The 24112-nt window shown below is 45.1% G+C and overlaps 1 protein-coding gene across 4 annotated transcripts in view; it reads left to right on the forward strand.

The window, feature by feature from the left end:
- MTUS2 (microtubule associated scaffold protein 2) overlaps positions 1–24112 on the forward strand; it is a 478717-nt gene that overhangs the window by 382415 nt on the left and 72190 nt on the right. The window contains exon 1 of one of the 4 annotated variants that reach the window (XM_047755834.1): positions 17464–17810. The exons of the other annotated variants lie outside the window; for them this stretch is intronic. Within the exon in view, the coding sequence (XP_047611790.1) occupies positions 17757–17810 (54 nt within the window). The 5' untranslated portion in view covers positions 17464–17756. Of the gene's footprint in view, positions 1–17463; positions 17811–24112 lie in introns of those variants that run through there. 4 annotated transcript variants of the gene reach the window in all.

Genomic DNA, 24112 nt, shown 5'->3' on the forward strand with positions numbered 1-24112 from the left:
CCCTATAAACTTTGTTTAGGGCCACACCCAAGGCCTATGGAAGTTCCCAGACTAGGGGTCCGAATCGGAGCTATAGCTGCTGGCCTACACCACAGCTCACAGCAATGCTGGATCGTTAACCCACTGAGTGAGGCCAGGGACCAAACCTGCATCCTCATGGATCTAGTCAGGTTCGTTAACCACTGAGCCACAAAGAGAGCTCCCTGGATTCTTTTCTTCTTTTGTTTTCCTAAAAACTTGATGGAGGTGTTGGCCTCTGTATCTCCGAAGCGTTTATGGCTTTTACCTTCGTGAGCACATGCTTCTGACCAAGACCTTCAGCGTGCTTGCCACTTTTTGCTCATCCAGTTGAAGGAGCTCCATCTCATCAATGCTCTGGAGCAGTGTCATCTTCCACAGCTGTTCAGATGGCCTCAGCCCTTTCAGACGCTGCTGTGATGGAAAGCAGAAGAACTAACCCAGCCTTGGGGCAAGAATTCCACGAGTGATGTTGTTCGCCCTGGGGTGGGGTGAGCTGCCTCGGGTCCTCCGTTTTGATTGGCGCGGAGAATGCATTTGACAGCTTCGTAGCCGCATACCACACACCAGAGTCCCGTTCACCTGCTCTAGCAAGTACCACCACATCAGGAGCCTCCTGGTGGGTGGGGTGTGTGGTGGAGCTGTGTCTCCCACGTGATCCGCTGGTGTTTTCACAGGGGCGCGATGAGACCACCACTCTGCATCCATTAAGCCTTTGGGGATCCGGCATTGTTACTGCCTGGCTGAGATCAGCGCTGTGATGCGGTCTGGTCCCTGGCCTGGGAACTTCCCTGCGCCACAGGTGCCTGACCGAAACAGACACACACACACACACACAGAGGCCAGTTCCTCGGACCATCTTGTTTCTTCCACTGTGTCAGGACCCTTCTTACCTCCACTCCCTCCATGACCAGGACCACTTGGCTATTGAAAGACGCGTCCCTAGACCAGCAGATGGGCAAGGCCTGGGTACTCTTGGAAATGTTTAGCTTCAGGCCTCCCACGCCAGACCCACTGAATCAGAACCTGCATTTTAACAAGATGCCCAGGCTACATCTGGACAAAACTTTCCTTGAAAAAGATACATGTATCCGTATGATCACTGCAGTACTGTTCACAACAGCCAAGACATGGAAACAACTCAGTGTACATGGACGGATGATTGGATTAAGAAGATGTGGTACATAAACACAATGGAATACTACTCAGCCATAAAAAGAACAGAAGAATGCCCTTCGCAGCAACATGGATGGAACCAGAGACTCTCATACTAAGTGAAGTCAGTCAGAAAGAGAAAGACAAATGCTATATGATATCACTTACATCTGGACTCTAATATATGGCACAAATGAACCTTTCCACAAAAAGAAACTCATGGACTTAGAGAACAGACTTTGGTTGCCAAGGTGGAGGGGGAGGGAGTGGGATGGACAGGCAGTCTGGGGTTAATAGATGCAAACTATTGCATGTGGAATGGATAAGCAATGAGATCCTGCTGTATAGCACTGGGAACTGTATCTAGTCACTTGTGATGGAGCAGGATGGAGGATAATGTGAGAGAAAGAATGTGTATCTATCTATCTATCTATATATGGCTGGTCATTTTGCTTTTGCTGTACAGCAGAAATTGACAGAACATTGTAAATCAACTATAATTTAAAAATTAAAAAAAAAAACCATTGCCTGCTGCATGACCAACTTAAAAAAAAAAAAAAGAAAGAAAGAAAGAAACAAGATGCCCGGGGATTTGTATGCACATTAACTCTAAGCAGCACTCCTGTAACTCCTCGGCCCGTGGCTCCCTGAGTGGCCTCCTCCCGCCAAGCGGAGCTCCAGTCACACGAGGATGCTGTGATCTGGGTGCTCCTCGTTGTGAGCCGTGGCTGATCTGTGCCTCCAGCCACAGTGGAGCTGCCAGGAGTGTTGCTTATCAGCCCTTTTGTTTGTGTATCTCCAATTTCTCTCGACTGCTTTTCCAGATGCTTACTATTCCCTTCAAGCCCTCATTCAACCCCCTAGTCCTCTTCATAAATTAAACATAAGTTAATATATATAAGAGTAAAATATTTGTTCATGTTTTCAGTCTCTTTTCTCATAATTGTTATATTTTGTTAATACAAATGGACACGTTTTTCCAAGAAAGAGATCTGAGAAACAGTTAGAAATTAGGGGGGAAATGCATAAACAAAGAGAACGAAACCCACCTGTTTGCTCGTTGTACCATATATACATACATCTGTTGTATTACGTACTGTACTACTCTGTGTGTTTGGTATGTTTTATAATTTTAAAATGAAATTTAGAGATCGTGCTTGTGCAAAGAGAAATTTCAGAGTTTCCAGTAATAATCCGGGACCACTGGCCAGCCCATGTTTCTCTCATTATACTATTTGCCAAATCTGAAAAACTGCAAGCCAAGAACTGAAATCTGAAATGATCTTGGGTCTGAATAAAAGAAAAATCTCCCAAGAGGAGTGCATTCTTTAACCAGGCTTCAAAAAACTCTTACAGAGAGAGTTCCAAAAAGAGAAGCATACCTTAAAAAAAAAAAAAATCACAAGACATGCCCAAAGTCTCGTGTTAGAGTCAGCAGAAACAGCAAACAACAGGACCACCTACAGAAGACTTACTGTGTTAAAATGATCATAAACAGTGTTCAAAAAAAGTATGTGTAATGTGGTTTTAGAAGAGAGGGAACCCAAAATATGATTCAAAAATACGTTGTCAGAAATCACCAAAAAGGAGTTCCCCTGTGGCTCAGTGGGTTAAGAACCTGACATAGGGTCTGTGAGGATGCAGGTTCAATCACTAGCCGCACTTAGTGGGTTAAGAATCTGGCATTTGCTGCAAGCTGTGGCATAGGTTGTAGTTGCGGCTCAGATCTGGCATTGCTGTGGCTGTGGCGTAGGCCGGCAACTACAGCTCTGATTCCACCCCTGGCCAGGGAACTTCCATAGGCTGCAGGTATGGCTATAAAAAAATGGAAAAAAAATCACCAAAGAATCAAGTAGAAATTCTGCAACTTGAAAAGACAATCATTGAAATTTAAAATTTAGTGAAGGGTTCAACTGCAGAAGAGGTAATTCATGAAACTGAAGATTTGAAGGAATTACAGAGTATATAGCCCAGGAAGACGAAGACATGGAAAATATCAAAGAGGTAAAGAGTCCTGGAGGAGAGAATGAAATAGGCTGACATACGTGATAAGACTTCCAGAAGGAAAGGAGCAGTTCCCTGGTGGCTCAGTGGGTTAAGGAGCAGGCGTTGTCACTGCTGTGGCCGGGGTCCCATCCCTGGCCCCAGAACTTCCACATGCCACAGACGAGGCCAAAAACAAACAAACAAAAACGGAAGGAAGGTAGAGAATTGGAAGAAGCACGACTAAAAACGATCATTAAGAATTGTTTCAGAATTAATAAATGACATGAACCCTCAGACTTAAAAAGAACAGTGCATCAAGGTAAATAAAAAGAAATTCACACCCACATCCTGTGTGGTATGATTGCAGAACACAAAAAACAAGCAGAAGATTTTTATAGCAATCCCAGGGGAAGAAAGAGTATCTACAAAAGGAACAACGCCAACTAGGAGTAACTCTGTAGCAACAAGGATGGAGAGAGAAGACAGTGGAATGAAAACCGTCTAGGAGGAAAAAACTGTTGGTCTGTGACAGTGAAACAATCTTCCAAAATGTGGGCAAAATAAGGACCTATGTAGACAAACATTACAGACTCTCATGAAAGGAACTTCAAAAATGAGAAAAATAATCTTGGAGAGAAGGTCTGATTTGGAAGAAGGGAGGCTGCGTCTGGAAATGGAGGTGACACAGGGGGTCGGTGTTTATGCGGATGAGGGAAGAACCCCAGGAAAACCGTGGGAGGCAGTCAAGAAGTAAAGATGCTCACATTGGTTGGAAGAGCTTAGGACCAAGTGGAGACCTAAAGAGCATCTGCAAGTGGCACAGAGATGATGAAATGGTCCCGACCCAAGGTTCTGGAAAAGAGGGAATCCTGTGATGTCATCCCTGCGACGTCTGTTGGATAAGCTGAGAAGACCGAAGAGCTCATCACCAGCGCAGATGGCAATGTCTCCTGGCATCTCTTTTTTCTTCCGTGGACTGAACTGAGGCTGGCAGGGTGGCCCTTTGTCAACCGTAGCCAGTGTTGAGGCTCAGACATCATCCTAAGTTATTCATTCCTTTGTGTAGCCAACCCTTTCCTCAGGAAATAGTATCTTTACCAGGGCAGAGGTGCACATGGCCCTCTGGGCACAGGTATGGCTGTTTGTTCGTTTTTTAATTTCGACTCTTGAGCTCTTTGCTGTTACTCAGAAGAGGTCAAGCATATGCCCCTGCCCACATTCCCTGCTTATCTCCTTTCCCTTCTATCATTTGTCTTTTATGTATTGATTTATGATAAATTATATATTAGAGACATTAACATTTCATCTACCGTAAGTGTTGCAAATATTTTCTTTGCCCTATGGGTTTCTTTGTACTTGGTTATACTGGGTTTTAACATATATAAGATTTGGCTTTGGTACATAGTCAAATCTGAGACTGTTCCCTTTATGTCCTATGGATTTGATTTCATACTTAAAACCTGTTGTCCCCATGATTACAATGATACTCTTACGTATTTGCCACTGATACCTTGGTGGTTTTCATTTTGGTGTTTAGATCTTATATCCATAGGAAATTTGCTATTTGCTTTGGTAGTAGAGAGTTCACCTTTTTGTGTTTCTACGTGGGTAGCTTATTATCTCAACACCACTGATGGATACTCTAGTATCTCCTGTGGATTTGAAATGCCACCTTTCTTATGTTAGGTGGCATTTGAGTTCCAAATGTACATGGTTCTGTTTCCAAATGTACGTGGTTCTGTTTCTAGCTCCCTCTGTTCCATGGAGCTATTTATCTGGGCCAGACCAAACTGTTTTCATTACTGTAGTTTTATAATAAAGTTGACGTCGTTATAAATAGAAAACTTTTTCTCCTCATTAGTATTTTTGAAATTCAGGGCTTAGGCATTTTCTCTTTTAGTGAATTGTTAAAACAAATTATCAAGTTGGGAAAAAAAAGCTCATGGGGATTTCAATTTTAATTGCCCCGGATTTAAAGATTCATTTGAAAGGAATTGACATCTTTATAATATAGGATCATTTCATCGAGAACAAGAAATGCTACTACCTCATTTGCTCAGGAATTAAGGTGTGTGTATATATGTGTGTGCACATGGGCGGGCGGGCCCACCTGTGAGCCCATTCTAGAGTTTAAACCTAGCTCATGGACAGAATGAGGAAAGACAAAGGTTGGGTAGAGAAAAGATGTGCCTTATTCTTTCCCCTTAGGGCTTGTCCTCATGATCAAACAGAATAGGCAAGGCAAACAGCTGGTCCGTCATCAAAAAGAAGATATGCTCAAAATTATGTTTTTAGCTAAACTTCTGATAAACAGGAGAGCTGGTTTTCCTTCTGCCTTCCTGAAATCTTTCTCCCCATTTTCCTGGAACCCTAACTTGACTCCAAATGAGATGTCACTGGCAACAGGATCAGTAATATGTTTTTGTTTTTTTTTTTTAATTTTACATATTGTTGTCAAGCTTCAAGAAGCTTTTCTTGGAGTTCCCCATTGTGGCTCAGCAGAAACAAAACTGACTGGCACCCATGAGGTTGCAGGTTCAATCCCTGGCCTCACTCAGTGTGTTAAAGATCCTGTGGTGAAGTGTGGTGTAGATCACAGACACAGCTCAGATCCCGTGTTTCTCTGGCTGTGGTATAGACTGGCAGCTGTAGCTGTGATTCGACCCCTTGCCTGGGAACCTCCATATGCCAAGAGTGTGACCCTGAAAAAAAAAAAAAAAAAAAAGAAGAACAAGAAAAAGCTTTTATTATTGCTCACCATTCGTATATTGATTGTGAATCTAAAAGGGTTTTGATCTTTCTTTAAATACTGACCAATAAATCTGTAGTTGCTTTTCATGTTTCCAGGAAAAGAAAATAATCCAGTTATATTCGGTGAAAGAGTAAAACTGCCTGTTTTTCTGCCACTGAGGAGTTATTTAATGTTCTTGGGGAATTTGTGACTAATTAAGTTCATTTGAATAATCAGCGCTTATAATCATGTTAAATAGCTATGGCCTAAGCATTTTGATTTGCTTCTTAAATAATTTTGCCAGAACTCATGCAAACATCCTCAGCTTTAAATCATCTTGACAACCCGTTCTTGACTTTATTATCCAAATAGGAGGGTGAGGGCTTTTCGAAATTTTATAAGCATCATAAATTTTTTAATGAAAATGTCTAGTCCAATGTTGTTTCTCATTTGTCGAAACAAAAGTCCAAATTACATAGCACAGCCCGATCAAAAAAGTTAGCTTCTGGGGTTCTCTATTTTAATCCTGCAGAGTATTAGTGACTTATAAAACCTTCCAGGAAAGACCTGGCATATTTAGCAGAGCAGATTGCGGTGACATTGGAGCATAATGTCTTGCTATGAGTGAGATTCTTCTGCCTGTGAAATACTCCAAGCATACAGAAAAGAGTAAGGAATTATTTAATGACAACTGCTTGCAAGTTATCAAAATTGAGTAAACCGTAACATCTTGCTGTATTTTCTTTAGATATTTTATCTTAAAAATAAAATTTTAGCTAAAAGTGGACCCTCCACATGTACTGCTCCATGCTCTGTCCCAGAATAAACAAAAAGTCATTTCTATTGTTTACCCACTTGCATACAGATTTTTTTTTCTTTAGCCATATATAGGCAAGATATTGTTTTCCAAAGTTACTTAATGTTTTTCTTCCCTATTTGCTTCACTGTGGGTATGCTATTCATTTGTAAAAAAAAAAAAAATCAGTTTTGGTTGTTTGTCATCCGTTTGGGATTCCGCACACATCCTATTTAATTATTTCTTTAATGAGTACGTGACACAGTGACGTGGCTTTAACACCCCAGAACACACAGAATGTGTACGTACAGAAGCGCCACTTCCCTCGTCCCTCCCACCCCAGTCCCATCCCCACCAACCCCCTTGTAGGAGCGATTCTGGTCCAGCCTTCCTGTTGCAAAAGAGTATCTCCCTGTTTATGTTCTCGTCTTCTTTCTTAGCTGGAGGAGAGCATACTGCCGTATACTCTATGCTCTTTGTGCTTTGTTTTCACTTTACACATTCTGGAACTCATTCCAGGTAACTTCGTATGCATCTTCTTGAATCTTTGAAAAAACAAACCAAAAAAAGCCATTGCATGGTACTCCATACAGGTGCATGTATCATAATTTATTGAACCACTTTCCTATCTATGGGCATTTAGGGGTGTTTTAATATTTTCGACTGCAGACACTGCTCTAATGAACAACCTTGTGCATTGTTAGAGATGTTCTCAAGGTAAAATCCTAGCCAGGTAACTTCCAGGTCCAAAAGGAAGACCCCACATCGTTTTGTTAGATTTTGCCAAGTTCCCCTGCAAAAGATTTGCACCAGCTTCCAATGTATGAGAGTGTTTCCAAAGCCTTGTAGATCAAATCTGCTGTCATGCTTTTTCAGTTTAGCCGATCCCAGAGGTAAGAGATGGCATCTCAGTGTTTTGGTTGTGCTGAGGATGTAGTTTTAGGCATTTTTATTTTGTCTTCTTGTTAGTCTTCATTGACGTGGAAGAAACGTTCGGAGACGTGGACATGGGCAGACTCCACAGTCTTTCTTCTCTCTCTTTTTAAAATTGTTTGCAGTAGCGATAGAATATCCCTCCTTCTGCTTTAATACCTTTATTTGTCTCTTTTATCTTTTCTCTCTTTGGCCTGAGCCAGCTATTGGCCATAATTCATTTATTCATTAAATACTTATTCAGGACCACGCTGCGCTGGGCACCATTCAAAGCAGAGAAGACAATCGAGACAGGGCAGTCAAAAATCCCAACCTAAGTGGAAATACATTCTACTAGAAGGAGACAAACAACGAAGAAGCAAGTTATAGAGGGTACCTTGTAGAAGAAAAAACTGGGGGAAAAGGGTATAGAAAGCAGTAGAACAGGTGAGGAGGTGTTGTAAATTTACAGAGTGTTTATGGAAGGTCTTCCTGAAAAGGTGACAGCAGTTAGGGAATAAGGTATTCCAGGTTGCCTTTCCTTCTGAGTAGGAAGAGAAGCATTGGAGGATAGAAACAGACATCCTATTTTATTTGCACAATGTCTCCTAGTCCGGTTTGTCAGAATAGACTGAAGGGAGGGGCGAGGGTCAAATCAGTAGCAACTTGGACCAGGATACCTACAGCAGAGGTGTAACAGGTGGTCAGAGCCTGGGTCTGTGTTTAAGGTAGCGCCTTCAGGACTTGCTGTATATTGGATTATAGTCCATTATGTTATTTTCAAAGACCCATGGTCACCTTCCCTGCCAGGGTAGACTTTGTGCAAAGGTTTGATGTGATCACTAGCTGTGGGATACCCTCCATTTCCTTCTCTGACGCGATAGCGTGTTAGGAATCTGGGCATGCGTTGTAGAGTAAAGACTCTGGAGTCCTTGGTTTGAGGCCCCGTGGCACCCTAGAGTGAGCACTGCTGGTGACGTTTAGTGACAGATCCATACAGACCATCAGTGGGAAGAAGAGGAAAAGAGAGGAGCATGATGGGGTAGTTGAGAGTTAGCTTTCTCCCAGGCTTAGCTTGTAAAGATAATGACGGCAAGTGGCCCCTTCATGTCTCGTACTTCTTCAGAGCTCCCCATCTAGAGAAGAGCCCAGGTGGAAGTCAGAGCAGTTTCTGTGTCTTTACTTGACAGTGTCTGTGTAGCTGGGCCCAAGGATTACTGTTCTGCAGGGGTTTTAAACGCCCCCGCCCAAAGGTTATGGCAACAGCTGTGTGATTGCCTATTAGCAGGTCTCTATGCCCTGAAATTCTTCAGCTTTAACGACGGTGAGGCTGCTTCACCTGAAATGTATTTAATCCCCATATGCTGGTACTTACTGTGTGCCTGGTGCTGTGATGAGGATGCAGTTGTGTCCTTACGGGCAGGTGTGGTTCCCACTTTCACGGAACTGGTGACCTCCTAGAGAAAGACAGATCAGGGAGCTGTTTAATTGCCCTGGTGGGAACTGTCTACGAGGGAGGAGTAGAGGTTTCCGGGAGGAGCTTAATCTGGCTGACGGGCTGGGGACTAGTCTTGCGAAAGGCAAGCAGCCACGTGCTGATGAGGTCAGTGACGCGTCATTCCCATTCCTGCAGTAATGCCAGTCTGTTCTGGGGGGATCACTGCTTCGTCATGGTTTAGTAAGGAGGGTTGGGGCACTGGGACGGACACCTGGGCTGATCACAGGCACCATTCCACTGTCCACTTCCTTTCATCCCGACTCCATAGTTGCCAGTCACACTGTTGATTGATACTTGGCTTATGGTTCATGGCGACCATCCTTCTTATCTGAAGCATGTCACATAGATAGATGCACCCTGCAGCTTTGCCAGCTGCTTCCCATCTCCGCATCTGATTCTATCAATTATCCAATCTTTTTTTTTTTTTTTGTCTTTTTAGGGCCGCTCCCATGGCATAAGGAGGTTCCCAGGCTAGGAGTCAAATAAGAGCTGTAGCCGCCAGCCACAGCATTGCAGGATCCGAGCTATGTCTGTGACCTACACCACAGCTCACAGCAACGCCGAATCCTTATCCCACTGAGTGAGGCCAGGGATCGAACCTGCATCCTCATGGATACCAGTCAGACGCGTTTCCACTGAGCCACAACAGGAACTCCCAGTCATCCTATCTTGTCCAGTGTATTTATCCAGCTCGTAAAGATCATTTTGAATTTCACTTCTCTTATGAGGCTGGCCCGCTCTTCTGAATATAATGCAGAAACTTAAAGAGGATGTCTCACCTGCAGTCATCCTAGTCACTGACTTCATAGGGGAAAGAAAAAAAAAAAAAAAAGGTACTGTCCAAGATGAACAGATCAGAAACAAAAGAGATTGCCAGGTGTAGGTGGCAGCCTTCCTCCTTGGGTATTACAGAGCAGTAACATTTTTGTCGTTCGCGTCTGGCGAGTATCTAAGCACAGAATAGTGTACCTGTCACTGTTTCTTTTTTGATGCCCTTAATACTTTAGGTCCCGGTTAGTAATCAAAGATGTTTCCAGCTGCATCCGTTGTCTGTGTGCAGATGATCGTAGCCACCACTTACCCCCGGTCTAAAATGTTCTGTTCTGTATTTTCCCTTTCGAGCCCCTGCTCACCTCATTAAAATCTCTTGATGGATCGTGCATGGTCAAGGCTACGCATATTTTCCTGGCAATCCCCTTCTTTTGCTAAAATCCAGAGCAGAGAGCTGCAGCTCATATTTTAGATGCATGGAAAAAGGAGGGGCACGGATGGTGGAACCAGAATAAACAGATGGTTGCCTTGACAATCTGTATGAGGCTCCGTCCCGATCATTTTTCATGGTTTTCTTTTGAAATAAATAGTGAGACAGAGATACAACTTTTTATCTCGACCTCCTGCAAATGGCCGCATGGCTGAACCTGCACGAAACCGCCACATGTTTCTAGGGGGAAGCTGCCGTCCCTGAGTTCGACTCCTGTGAGGTTCTTCCCAAGTTGCTTCAGGAAATGGTCACAGGGACATGGTCTCAAAGCAAATTGCTGGTGCTGTGGGCTCGAATGTGAGGCACAGCAAGGGGCACGATATGTTGGGGAAGACAGATGCAAACAGTTATTATTGCATGAGCAGAATGTCACTAGCAGGAGCAAGTGTACAGGATGACAGGAAGTCACAAAGGAGAAAAGGCACTCCAATGAGAGGACCAGGCAGAGGAGGCGAAGTGGCAGCCGGGCTGCTGGGTGTGAGCAGAGGGGGTCTTGGGTCTGTAGGGGCGATTGAGGGTGGGGATGGGTAAGGAAGTCCAAGTTCAAGGAAGACAGAGAAACAAAAATAATAAAACTGAACACTTTAACGTTGACTTATGCACCTATTTTCTAGTAGGTTAGTTGAAAATTAATCGTACATTGTTTTGTAAAGGTGCCTTGGGGGGAAAAAACCCACTATGGTATAGGCTCTTGTTCCAAGTTCTGAAAATCTGGGGCAATTTCATAAATATGTTTGAATTTTCTTATATATATATATATTTTGTCATAGATATACACACACACATATAAATTTTGCTTTATAGGGCTGCACCCGAAGCATGTGGAGGTTCCCAGGCTAGGGGCTGAATCAGAGTTGTAGCTGCCAGCCTACACCACAGCCATGGCAATGCCAGATCCTTAACTCACTGAGTGAGACCAGGGATCAAACCCACAACCTCATGGATGCCAGTCAGTTTCTTTCCACTGTGCTACAATGGGAACGCCTTCTTTTCTATTTTTATATGCTCAGATCTATTATCCAGCTTCTAACACAAACTTACAATTAGGTAGGCAGACCTTACAGATAAAAGGATCAACCAGCACAGTGTAGGTAGCAAAGCACAGTGGTAAAGAGATAGGCTTTTGAGTCAATGAGTTCGAGACTCCACTCTGTTGTTTCTGAGCTGTATGTACACTTGACAAATGTACAGTCTCTGAGCCTCATTTTTTTTCCTGTGGAAAAATGGAGTGATAATAGGGCTTCTTGCCTCCTGCTTTGGAAGGGTTACATGAGCTGTTGTGTGCAAGCCCTAAGCCCCAAGCCCCGTGTCTGGCATCTGCTAATGATCAGTTACTGTCTGTCCTTAGTTATTGCTCTAAAACATGGTGGTTATGGGTGTTTATGAGGTTTTCTCTGAAGATGTATACCAGAGACCTTCCTGTAACTTTTCTAAATGCATGGTCCTACTCCCACATAAGAAGAGAAGGTATGCCAGGAATAAAAACCATCTTGAACTTTTTTATTGGTTTTTGTTGTTGGTGGTTTTTTGTTTTTTGTTGTTCTTTAGGGCCACACCCACAGTATATGGAAGTTCCCAGGCTAAGGATCGAATCGGAGCTACAGCTGCCAGCCTACACCACAGCCACAGCAATGCAGGATCCGAGCTGCGTCTGTGACCTACACCACAGCTCACAGTAATGCTGTATCCTTAACCCACTGAGCAACATCAGGGATCGAACCTGCATCCTCATAGATCCTAATGGGTTCATTAAATGCTAAGCTACGAAGGGAATTCCTTTTGTTTTTTGTTTTCTTTGTTTTTTTGTTTTTTTTTTTTAACTTTTTTAACTATCAGGAACCCAAATGTCTCAGATTCTATCAGCCTGCAAGATCACAGCTTCCTTTTGCGTCAAATTACAGAAGTCTAACCCCACATTCTGTACGCCTTCAAGATGGTCAGTCTTTCTTCAGATACCCATGCATTTGGGGGAACCCCTCAGAAAATTTTTGTCAGCCCTTGGCTTGGCCATGTCACATGTTATCTCCCCCAAAGCAAGTTTCATAGAGCTTTTTTTTTTTTTTTCTTCTAAAGGCCCCAAGATAAGGAGCTCTTACTTTCTCATCCCATTCTAAGGCCCCTTCCTGAATCTTCCAGAGATGTTTTGTTGGTGGGAAGAATCACTTTCTTCAAGGGAATTCCCCATCGAGCAGGTGGCCCTCGAAAAACTACAAGAACACCCGGATTATGACGTCTACTTCCCATTCCCAGCTAGAAGGAACCAGGGCACCCGGAGGGGACAGCTGGTCCCAGATCTGTGGCAGGAAACACCCAAGATGAGCCTCGGATACTGTAGGGTGTCGTCAGAAAGCAAGGAAAGGAAACAAATGAGTGGCGGTAAAAGGACACAGGGGCTGATAAGGAGGTGCTCCCACTGGCCAGAGATAAGATAAACTGAGCCTCTAAAAAGAAGAATAAATGCAGTCGATTAAAAGACATTGTGTATGTTGGAGTTCCTGTTGTGGCTCAGTGGTTAATGAATCCAACTAGGAACCATGAGGTTGGAGGTTGCAGGTTCAATCCCTGGCCTTGCTCAGTGTGTCAAGGATCCGGCATTGCCGTGAGCTGTGGTGTAGGTCGCAGATGCGGCTCGGATCCTGCGTTGCTGTGGCTGTGGTGTAGGCCGGCGGCTACAGCTCCAATTAGACCCCTAGTCTGGGAACTTCCATATGCCACAGGCGGGGCCCCAGAAAAGACAAAAAAAAAAAAAAAGACATTGTGTATGTTAACATAAAAACATGGGTTTATAATGATGTTTTGAAAACGTGAGAAAAAACCAATAACCTCATTGGGTGCCATTACAGCACCAAGTCTTTATTCAGACAATTGGCACCGAAAGGGAAGGAGTGGACATTTATCCTGTCTTTCCTGTACAAGCTGTATTGCTAGGAATCGAAATCACCTAGCCGATGAAAAAAGACACTTTTCTCATACAAAATTTCCCGCTGGTAAATGCAAAGGGATGGTAGAATCAGCACATCCTGTTGTAACTTCCCATGCAACAACTGATGCAGGCAATAATCATTAACAAATGAAGCCAATAGATCAGCAGTTGATGGGGAACTTCAGGGAGAAGATGAAGCCATCCCACGTGACCCACTATAGCATCCTCGGAGGTGGCACCAGTCACTGTGTGCTTCCTGACCGACGGTGGTACCCACGAAGTTGCACCGGATGCATTGTTGCCCAAGTACATCGAACCTCGAATCTCATCCAGCCTCCAGAACCAAATTTTATTCACAGAGAACATGGGAAATGACATTACAAGGAAGCAAAGAGGCAAGTCTACAATGTGGGACATTCTATAAGCCAACCGACCCCGTTTCTGAACAAACGAATGGCAGGGGGGCGGGGGGCAGGAAGATAGGAAATGGAGGGGGTGGGCCTAAGAGACTCACACCTAGTTTGGGTCCTGATTCAAGAAAACCAACTGTCCAATGATTTTCCTCCAGAAACCAGGAAAACCTTGTTGTAGGCCAGGTAACTCGATGCCAAGGAAATAGTGTCAGTTTCTCTCAGGGTTTCAATGGGACACGTGGTTATGTAAAAAAAATGCTCAGAATTTTCAGCCGTGCATACAAATGTATGTAGGGCTTTGCTTTAAAATACTCTAACAAAGAAAACAGGACAAGCAGAAATAAAGTTTCAACTCTTAATCATTGTTGAATCTGGGTGATGGATGTATGAAAAAAGTTTTTTAAAGAGGGATGGATGATGGAGTTCCCGTGGTGGTGCAGTGGTTAACGAATCCGACTAGGAACCATGAGGTGGTGGGTTCAATCCCTGGCCTTGCTCAGTGGGTTAATGATCCGGCATTGCTGTGAGCTGTGGTGTAGGTCGCAGACGCGGCTTGGATCCCTCATTGCTGTGGCTGTGGTGTAGGCTGGTGGCTAGAGCTCCAGTTGGACCCCTAGCCTGGGAACCTCCATATGCCATAGGTGCGGCCCTGAAAAGACAGAAAAAGCCAAAAAAAAGGGGGGGGGGGTGGATGAAACGACAAATGTCCCCAAATCTTGATATCAGTTGAAATTGAAAATGGGCATAGGAAGGTCATTTGTATTTATCCCTCTGCTTTTGAGTCTGTTTAAAGCTTTTTAATTTATAAAGAAAATAAACATGGATGCTGGTTCCTTTCTCAAAATCTGGGTGATTTGCTCTGAGATCTCACCATGTATGCGATTTGAGCAAAGCTGGTCCCAGACCTTTGGTACCCTCCATGCAGGAGAACAAGAGGCTGGATCCGTCTTTCTTTGGGTAGCCTCCCTCTTACGCTCAGCTCCTGTGGGCAACTGAGGGAGCAAGCACACTCCAACTCACACAAGAACAAGCAGTGATTTTCCAGGATGGTGCAAGTGAAATTCTAGTTTAGAAGGAAACTGCCCTCAGGGGCAGACAAACAATTCTGCCTGGAGGAAGCCTCTGCACATGGCTGTGGGGAGATGCTTAGTCCCTTGGCATCCACTGCTGTTCTGCCCACTACAGAGACTTTGCTATCTTCACTTGATCAGATACCTGCTGTGCAAATACCATCTATCCCTGGGGCCATGCAAGCCACTGCTTAATTTTTTTGGCTACACCCAAGGCATGCAGACATTCCCTGGCCAGGGGAAGAACCCAAGACACAGCAGTGACCTGAGCCACAGCAGTGACAACACTGAATCCTTAACCATTAAGCCACCAGGGAACCCTACCCCTTTATTTTTCATTGCAGTTAGATGCACATGACATAAAATTTGACCATTTTAACCATTTAAGTGGACAGCTCAGTAGCATTCAGTGGAGTCCATTCTGGTGCAACTAATCTCTAGAACTCTTTGCATCTTGCAGAACTGAAACTCTGTCCCCATTAAACAACTCCCCATTCCCGCCTTCCCCCAGCCCGTTAACCATCATTCTACTTTCTGTCTCCGTGAACCTGACAACTCTCTATACTTCAGATAAGTAGGATCACACAGCATTTGTCTTTTTGTAACTGGCTTATTTCATGTAGCGTAATGGCCTCGAGGTTCATCTGTTGTCTCATTTCCTTCCTTTTTAAGGCTGAATGATATTCCATTGCATGGGTGGACCGCACTGTGTTTATCCATTCCCCTGTTGATGGACGCTTGGGTCGCTTCCACCTCGTGGCTATTGCGATTGGCACTGCTGCGAACACGGATGTGTAAAGTGTAGCGGTATAAAGTTTTTCTCCAAGGTGTCAAAAGTTGCAGCAACAGCTCTCAGCCAGGTTCAAGCTCAAGGTCCTGTGAGCTTCTCTCTCCCTCTCTCAGAGCCATGTGCCCGAAGGATGGCAATCCTGTGTGAAAGAGAGGCGGCTCTGTCCCTCCTGCCGCCATGGAGCCCAGGCAGTGGTCACTGCCATCCCCTGCTACACTTGGTCTTAGAGCAATAGAAAGAAGACCATGCTGGCGAGATGGTAACCAGTGGAAATGTGTTCCCTCACCCTTATGTCCCATTTTCCAAGGCTCAGCTGCCCTTGGATGAACAGTGGGGTTTTTCCCAACAGCTTGATTGTAGGCACACACAGATGCAGATATGTGTGTAGTTTTGCTTTGTATTTTATAAAAGTCTATTTTCTCACTCAGCAGTGTATCACCTTTCTGTACAGTGGAAAGGTGTTAGCTGTCTAGGGTATTCCCATTTTTATGCTGTTAAAAACGATGCTAAACTGAATACCTTTATGCAAACATATACTCTTGTATATGTGTGAGTGTCATTGTAGGATTAGAAGTAGATCTATTGGGTCAAAGTGTACTGTACATTTAAAATTTTGATGGGGAGAGTTCCCGTCCTGGCTCAGTGGAAGTGAATCTGACTAATAATGAGGACGCAGGTTCAATCCCTGGCCTCGCTGAGTGGGTTAAGGATCCGGCGTTGCCGTGAGCTGTGGTGGAGGTCACAGACATGGCTCAGACCTTGTGTTGCTGTGGCTGTGGTGTAGGCCAGCAGTGACAGCTCAGATTCGACCCCTAGCCTCGGAACCTCCATATGCTGCAGGTATGGCCCCAAAAAGACAAAAAATAAATAAATAAATAAATAAATAAAATTTTTGACAGGAACTAGGTTAAAGGGGTATACCAGTTTACCTGTTACCATTAAAGAAAGGTCTGAGCTTATTTTTTCCGGTTTAACGGAAACAGTCCAGTCCTCTTATTTATTTACCAAATACCCTTGACTTCTCTACAAGCCAATCTACATAGCCTGTGCTACTTAATTAAAATCGGCTTGGAAGACCTCAAGTTAATAAAATCTAATGTTCACCACTGTCTGCTTACCATTTTAGGCACATTCGAAGGACAAAAGTGTATTTGTGTATTTCTGCAGATGATAAATTTCTGGACTTCTTCTTTGAGGTATCAGGAAGTATAACGTTAATTTCGTAAATATTTGCATCTCCTACTTTCAGGATTACACACACATATTTTTAAATACCGTGTCTCTTGAAATTAAAAAAAAAAAAAACCTTTGCCCCCCCACCCCCTTCCCTTTCTGATTTTTAATTGTCTGAAAAATTATAAATTCCCAGAATGATCAAGTCCTCTGAGACGTTTATGCCGATATGCCCAGGAGATATATAGCTACCCACACCCCAATTTTAATTACTTCAGTCCCTTGAATGGTTTGCATTTGTCCGCTGAGACAGGTGATTCCACAATTATATTGAAAATATAAAGATTCCCTCAGATGAGGCAAAACCTGGTCATGGCACACAAATTTGAAGACGAGCTGTGAGTGGTCCCCGGGATAACGATGCTCTGGGAGGCGGGTTGGGTGGAGGAAAGGCCACATACATCCCGTTTCATCCTATTTTTACCTATCGGAAAATAGCAAGCCAGGCTTTGAGCAGAGCCAGGGCTCCCCGTGGTCCTCAGCCCGAGCGTCCCTGGAAGACCAGCTCTTTTGTGTTTCCTGCGTCCTCCGCAGGCGTGTCTGCGTCGCGCAGGGGCGCATCCGCACGTGGGGGGGGTGCGGAGGGCGGGGAGCGGCGCGCCGGCTCTCCCCTCGCGGGGTGGCATCGGGAAATGCTCGATTGTTCTGCGACTATCGATGTGCCTCCCTAGGAGGATTCCCGTGGCAAAGTGACCCTCCCTCCGCCTGTCCCCTCCCTTCCTGGCTCGCGCCCTCCCCCTCCCTGCAGCAGGAGCCGAAGGCAGCCGCCCTGCGCTCCGCCTCCTCTCCCGCTCCTCTGGCTCCGGGGATGCCGAAGTTATTAGGGGAAATAAGGTAGCCGAGGGGACCACATGGAGGTTGGGGCAGCTCCCAGCCGCGCGCCCCTCTCGCTTGAGCCAGTACCTCGCCTTAGGAATTACCCGCAGACACGGTGAATGAAGGAGGTCCCCGTGCCCGCCAGCCTGCCGGGATGGGCCACTGCTGCTGCAAGCCTTATAACTGCCTTCAGTGCCTGGACAAGACGGTACTTTGCCTTCCCTCTCTCTCCCTCCCCTCCTCCTTCCAAAGCGCAGAGAGGAGGCCAGAGTCAGCCGCCTCTGTCCCTGTCCCCCAGCATGTGTGTGCACTTGTCTTGTGGGTGAGCAGGAGGCTGCCCTGGCCGGCCCCAGGGTGCTGGATGGTGAGCCGCGTTGGGCAGAAACACCGGTCTCACACGCGCTGCAGTGCCTTACATAATTGCCTTCCTGCAGCCTGGTGTAACTGTTGCATTCTCCCGAAACAGGGGGGCTCTGCTCAAACATCTTGAAATCCAAACTGCCAAGAGATCCTTGCTGCATTTTAATGTACCTGCCAGAGCAAAGCCATTCCGTTGGGGAATTGAGATCAGCTAGATGTGCTCTAAGTCTTGGCCAGCGGCTAACTTTGAAAGTTCCCCACTCTCTTTTGACAATCAGCATCCAGCCCTGGGATGTCCACTCTTAAGGGCAGAGAAGAAAGCACCAGCCTGGTTATTCTCCCCGGATGTGTTTGCATCACCACGAAGGGGCGAATAACACAGAGGTGAAAACTGTAGGACCCAGGGCGTCTGAGCGTGTGTTCCAGTTTTCCCTGAAAGAAATTCACAGCCAGAGAACGAACAGAGAATCGAGTGTGGGCAAGAATTGTGTGACAGTTCTAACACAAGGCATTTCTTTGCTTTTGACATTTGCCTGTGAGCTTGCAGAGGGATTAGGACATGCTTTTAATTTCCCTGCTAGAAATGTGCGGGCCAGAACTCCTAGGCTCTGTGATATGCTTTATTGTTGCTCACATTTGGGTTTCTCCAAGATGCCTGAAATGGAATTTAACCAGGGATGGAAATCGCCCCCCTTTGGTCAGCAGGTAGAGTGTGTGACCAGGTGAAGGGAGAGAAATGGCTTTAATATAAAACTCATTACGAGGAGGTCACTTGAGAACATCTTAGTTATCAGTTCTGTTAATGCCCTTTGACCTCAAGTAGGGTCACGGACCACCTGGGAAAATTGAACTGAGACCTTAAAAGTCACCTGGTCCTTCTCTTTCAATAGAAATAACTTATCGGAGCAGGGTTGGCTTTTGCTACCATGCGTCAGAATTTTTATACACGGTTTTACTACACATAAGTAAAATATTTTTATGCATATGTATGTGCTTTTGACAAACAAGTGCAAAATATTTGCACTCAATTATTCAACACTGAAGTGATTAACAAGAAAAAAATGGAAACTAAAAGGTGTTGAAGGAAGCTTTGTAACAATAGTTGTTATAAAAGGGAAGGATTTGCCACAGGTGCAGCAATATTATAATATTCATATTTCTCAGCTCTGGTACAAAAGTTTTAGAAATAGAAGCTGATTAAAGGTCTTTTTTAAGAAAATATATCTTAAAGTGAATTCGTCCTCTTTTGTTTCAGATCAGGTTCTTGAAAAATATTATCCCTGTGTCATTCTTTGAATTGGGGATTTTAGGAAGAGAACTAAATGCTGTGTCATTTTTTTTTTTTTATGTCTTTTTAGGGCCACATCCGAGGCACATGGAGGTTCCCAGGCCAGGGGTCAAATCGGAGCTGTAGCCGCCAGCCTACACCACAGCCACAGCAATGCCAGATCCAAGCTGTGTCTGTGTACTTCTCACAGCAACGCCGGATCCTTAACCCACTGAGCGAGGCCAGGGATCGAACCCACAACCTCATGGTTCCTCGTCGGATTTGTTTCCGCTGTGCCACCCCAGGAACTCCCTGTGTCATCTTTTTGCTAGTGTGATGTTTCAATGACTTTTCAAACGTTTTAGCTTTGAAACTTCAAACTTAAGGCAGAGTATTCTTTCCTGATGAAAACTGGCACGCTTACGCAGAGTTTATCAACCTTCTCACAATTCTTGACATTTCTTGGCTCTGTTTTAGAACGGTATTCCCATGGGAGGTTTTGTAGATGTGTGTTTATAGGTGCTCATTTGAGGAAGGACGGGCTTTCCTTTTTTTAATTAAAACATTCATTGTTTTATTTAGTTACCCACCTACGAGGATAGCTTTGCAGGCAGTGTGCTAAAATCATTTGTTTACTCAGTCATTACTGATTGGGCCAGGCATTGAATCCTGGGGCTATTATGGGATTCGATTCCGATCTCAAACCCTGGAAATCAGGACCCATTTAAATCCCACAGTAAAAGCCTTCCGTCTGCTGTTCGCTGATTAGCTCTCACAATCGCAGCATCAACGTGGTTTGGAAAAGACCTGATAAAATGTTTGATCAGAGTTATTTCTGATGACTTTAGCCCATCTTCATAAACCTGAAGAAAGTAAAAGAACCCTTCCCTCAGAACTTTGTATAGATACAAAATAGAAAAGTTTATTTTGAGAAATAAAAATGTCTTTAGCCGTCAGATCCTAGTTCAACTGAATGGGTTCTGGAAAGAGTAGGGAGATAATCAAAGATACTTTTTAGGGCATCGGTTTCAGAGATGGGCTTGGAAATAGAAATCTAAAGATGCTTCTTTCACATGAATTTATTGAGGGGGAACTGCGAACTTTAAAAACACCTGTTCCTTGACAGTGTTTATTGCTGGTTTACACCGTGCTCAGCTGTTATGGGCACTCTCAAGAAATTATTAAAAGACCCATGCGTTGCTGTGGCTGTGGTGTAGGCTGGTGGCTACAGCTCCGATTGGACCCCTAGCCTGGGAACCTCCATATGCCGCGGGAGTGGCCCAAGAAATAGCAAAAAGACAAAAAGACAACAACAACAAAAAAAAGACCCAGCCTGTCCTGTGGCATTTGCCAGTTATTTGTTTGGTGGTACTTCCACCTTTTCCAGAAAAATGGCATGTGGGATAGGCAGAAGCAACAGAGCCTGTTAAAACACGAGTGTAAGACTGGAGTATAATTAAGTGGACGTTCGGTGGTACTGACCATACCTGCTTCTGGAATCCAGTGAAAGGAGAAAGAAATCAGTGCTGGAATCAAAGGCAGAGTTCCTTGGAAAAGGCGGATCCTGGCTTTCCTGTTGAGGAATGAAGTGGAGTTTGGAGGAGGCCTGTACCTCTTAGTAAAGAGTGCAGGTGAAAGATGCTTGGGCCCCCTTTGGTGGAAGAGCAGAGCAAACATCAGGACATACGAGCATATAGGGTCTGTGGGAATATGTTTTCCAGGCTGAAAACAGACCTGGGCTTTCTAACCTGAGTTCATAAGAAGTAGGGATCCTTTGGACTTGAGCAGAAAGGCAGTTTACAGAAAGTTTTATTCGGCAGATATTTGGAAGGAAAGGTATGACCTGGGAAGTCCCCTGGGTCACCCAGATGGATGACCAGGGAGTCTGTCCACTGATGGCCTCAGCTCGGTCCAGCCTCAAGCCGGTGGCTCTGCACTGACAGACACCTCCCAGAGTGGGTCATTCTTGGGAATGTTGAGTTACTAAGAGAAATCAACTGGATATACAGCTAGAAAACCAACTTATTTTTTTAACTGACAAGCAAGGGAATGATTGCATGCCTAGTAAACCTGTGATTTCTTTTCAAAGTCTGGCTTCATGAGAAGCTTCGATGTGGGTGGAACATTCTTTAGGCATCCAGTGGCCCCAGAGCCTGGCGGGTCCACGTCCCATCACCCTTTCAGCCTGAAGTCACCTGGGAGAATGTGCGATTGTTCGCAGCCATGGCGACTGCCTCTTCCAAGTTCCCTCTGCTTTGCTTCCTCTACTGCAACTCCCAACCCTCGGCCCCCTTGTCCTGCTGCCTCAGGGACAGTCCTGTCCCTTTGCTTTGCGTATCTCTACCCCAATCTTGTGTGTGTTGGTTATCATTCTCAGAGGCTAATCTTATTTACCTTTTCTCTAAATTCTTGGTAGGGGCGTGAGTTGGGGGAAGGCATCTCCCTGCTTCTCCCAGGTATGCAGGGGCGATAGGACAGTGACGCCTCTGGGAAGGTCATTAAAAGAAGCTAGAATCCTGGAGTTCCCGTTGTGGCACAGAGGAAATGAATCCGACTAGGAACCATAAAGTTTCGGGTTTGATCCCTGGCCTTGCTCAGTGGGTTAAGGATCCGGCGTTGCTGTGAGCTGTGGTGTAGGTCACAGACGTGGCTCGGATCTGGTGTTGCTGTGGCTCTGGCGTAGGCTGGTGGCTACAGCTCCGATTAGGCCCCTAGCCTGGGAACCTCCATGTGCCTTGGGTGCAACTCTGAAAAGACAAAAAGACAAACAAAACAAAACAAAACAAAACAAAACAAAAAAGAAGCTAGAATCCAGAAAGGTGGAGAGACTTCTTCAGTGATATGTAAACGGATTAAAAATCAAGGTTCTGGCTAAGTTTCCTTTTCTTTTGCTTCCTCTGGGATCCAGAATTTCCGGCCTTACTTCTTTGAAGCCACATTCCTTCTTCTTGGGCCCCCCTAGGTCTCTCTCCCTCCCGGTTGTTCCTCGGTCATCCAGGCATGGTCTGACGTCCCCCCTGTAACCCAGCCTCTTGGGTGAGCAGGAGGTTTTGCAGCCACTGACTCCCTGGCACAAGGGCGAAGGCTGGAAGGAGGCATCTTGATCAGCCTGATTTCTTTCGAAACCAGATATGGCTTTGCTCATTTTCCACAGGACTAGACACTGACATGTATTTAAGAATATTCAATGTGAATGATGCTGTCCCTTTGACCAGCCTATATTAAATTTCATTTCCAAGCAGAAACGCAGACATGAAATGCAGTGGCCTGTGTTAATTATATGTGAAAGAAATAAGACTTATTGATTAAGTCAAGGCATGGCATCACTGCTGCCTTCAAGCCATAATAACTAAAATGGATTAAAGGTCAGTCCACCTCCCAAAGGAATTTTCCACAGAGCTGTATTATGAATCTGGCCACTCTTCACAATATTAATATTAAAAATGAATGCAGTATTCACAAAAGGTGATAGGAGAACCACGCTGAAGACTTCTGTGTTCTGTCGATGTCACCTTGTGGCCGGTTCCTTTTGAAATACAAAGGAAAATAGTTCCCTTTGAAGACAAAGTTCTGCCATGTAAAATTCAAACCTAAGTTGAACTCATAGAACAAAACCAATCTTTTTTTTTTTTTGCTTTTTAGGGCCTCACCTGTGGCATGTGGCGTTTCCCAGGCTAGGGGTTGACTCAGAGCTGCAGCTGCTGGCCTACACCACAGCCATAGCAATGCCAGATCCGAGCCGAATCTGTGACCAACAGCACAGCTCACGGCAGTGCCGGCTCCTTAACCCACTGAGCGAGGCCAGGGATCAAACCCACATCTTCATGGATACTAGTAGGGTTCATAACCCGCTGAGCCACAAAAAATCCCTATGGTTTTTTAATGTAACTCATTATGGTTCTTCTGTTTAGTCTGAGGAAAAAGTGGCCCAGCTCACGTGGTTGAATTTTCCTGGTCTGTACTGATTTCAGGGCAGACTAAAAAGATGAGTTCGGAGTCTTTAGGCGCACGCGCTCACTCTCGCTCTTTCTCTCTCTCTCTCTCTCTGTCTCTCTCTGTCTCTCTCTCTCTCTCTCTCTCACACACACACACACACACACACACACACACACACACACACACTAGGTTTACATACAAAGGCCCCTCTTTATAAAAAAGATCAGGTGGGGAAGCAGGCGCTGACAAAGACACTCAGAACCACAGTAAATTTTACGAAACTGTCATCAGTCCCCATCGTAGCTGATCAAGCATTCTTTCCGGGACGGTCAGACCCGAGGCAGACACTTGTCAAGGAAAGAAGAAGGGACCATTGATGGGGGTGACAGAGCTCCCCAGAAATAGCCCCAGGTGCTGTTTTGTGTCGCTGGTCCGCCTGGCCTCTGCCTGGGGTGCTCTGGTCTCAGGCGTGTCCGGACCAGCCCTGCCTGGTTGAATTACGTCACCTTGTCTTGCAGTCACTTCCTCATTTCCTGACTCTCTGGGAGACGCTTTGGCTTGAAGGCAGAAGTATCTTGCCTGGTGTGTCCTCTGCCACACGGTGGGCTCTCAATAAATGTGTGTTATGCTGGATCAATTTCCTGTTTCTGGATCAGTTGGGATGAAAACACCTCAGATTCACTCAACATTCGGTTTTAACAACCACCAGCCTGTTCTGTTGGTTTCTAATGGAGGGAGGCTCCAGCGGCCGATGCCCAAGGGAGGGTCGCATGCCGACAAGGACAGGCATTTTCACTTCCTGTTCCATCCATGGCACCGGAGCAGTGCCCCCACCTGCACAAGCAGCATGCTAGGTAACATCAGAGAGTGGGACAGGATGGCTTGGGGCTTGGACGTATGGAATGGTTCGCAGGTTGTACGCTTTGCCAGGCTTCTGTAGCTAAGAA

This window comes from Phacochoerus africanus, chromosome 13 (assembly GCF_016906955.1).
Source record: "Phacochoerus africanus isolate WHEZ1 chromosome 13, ROS_Pafr_v1, whole genome shotgun sequence".
Lineage (NCBI taxonomy): Eukaryota > Metazoa > Chordata > Mammalia > Artiodactyla > Suidae > Phacochoerus > Phacochoerus africanus.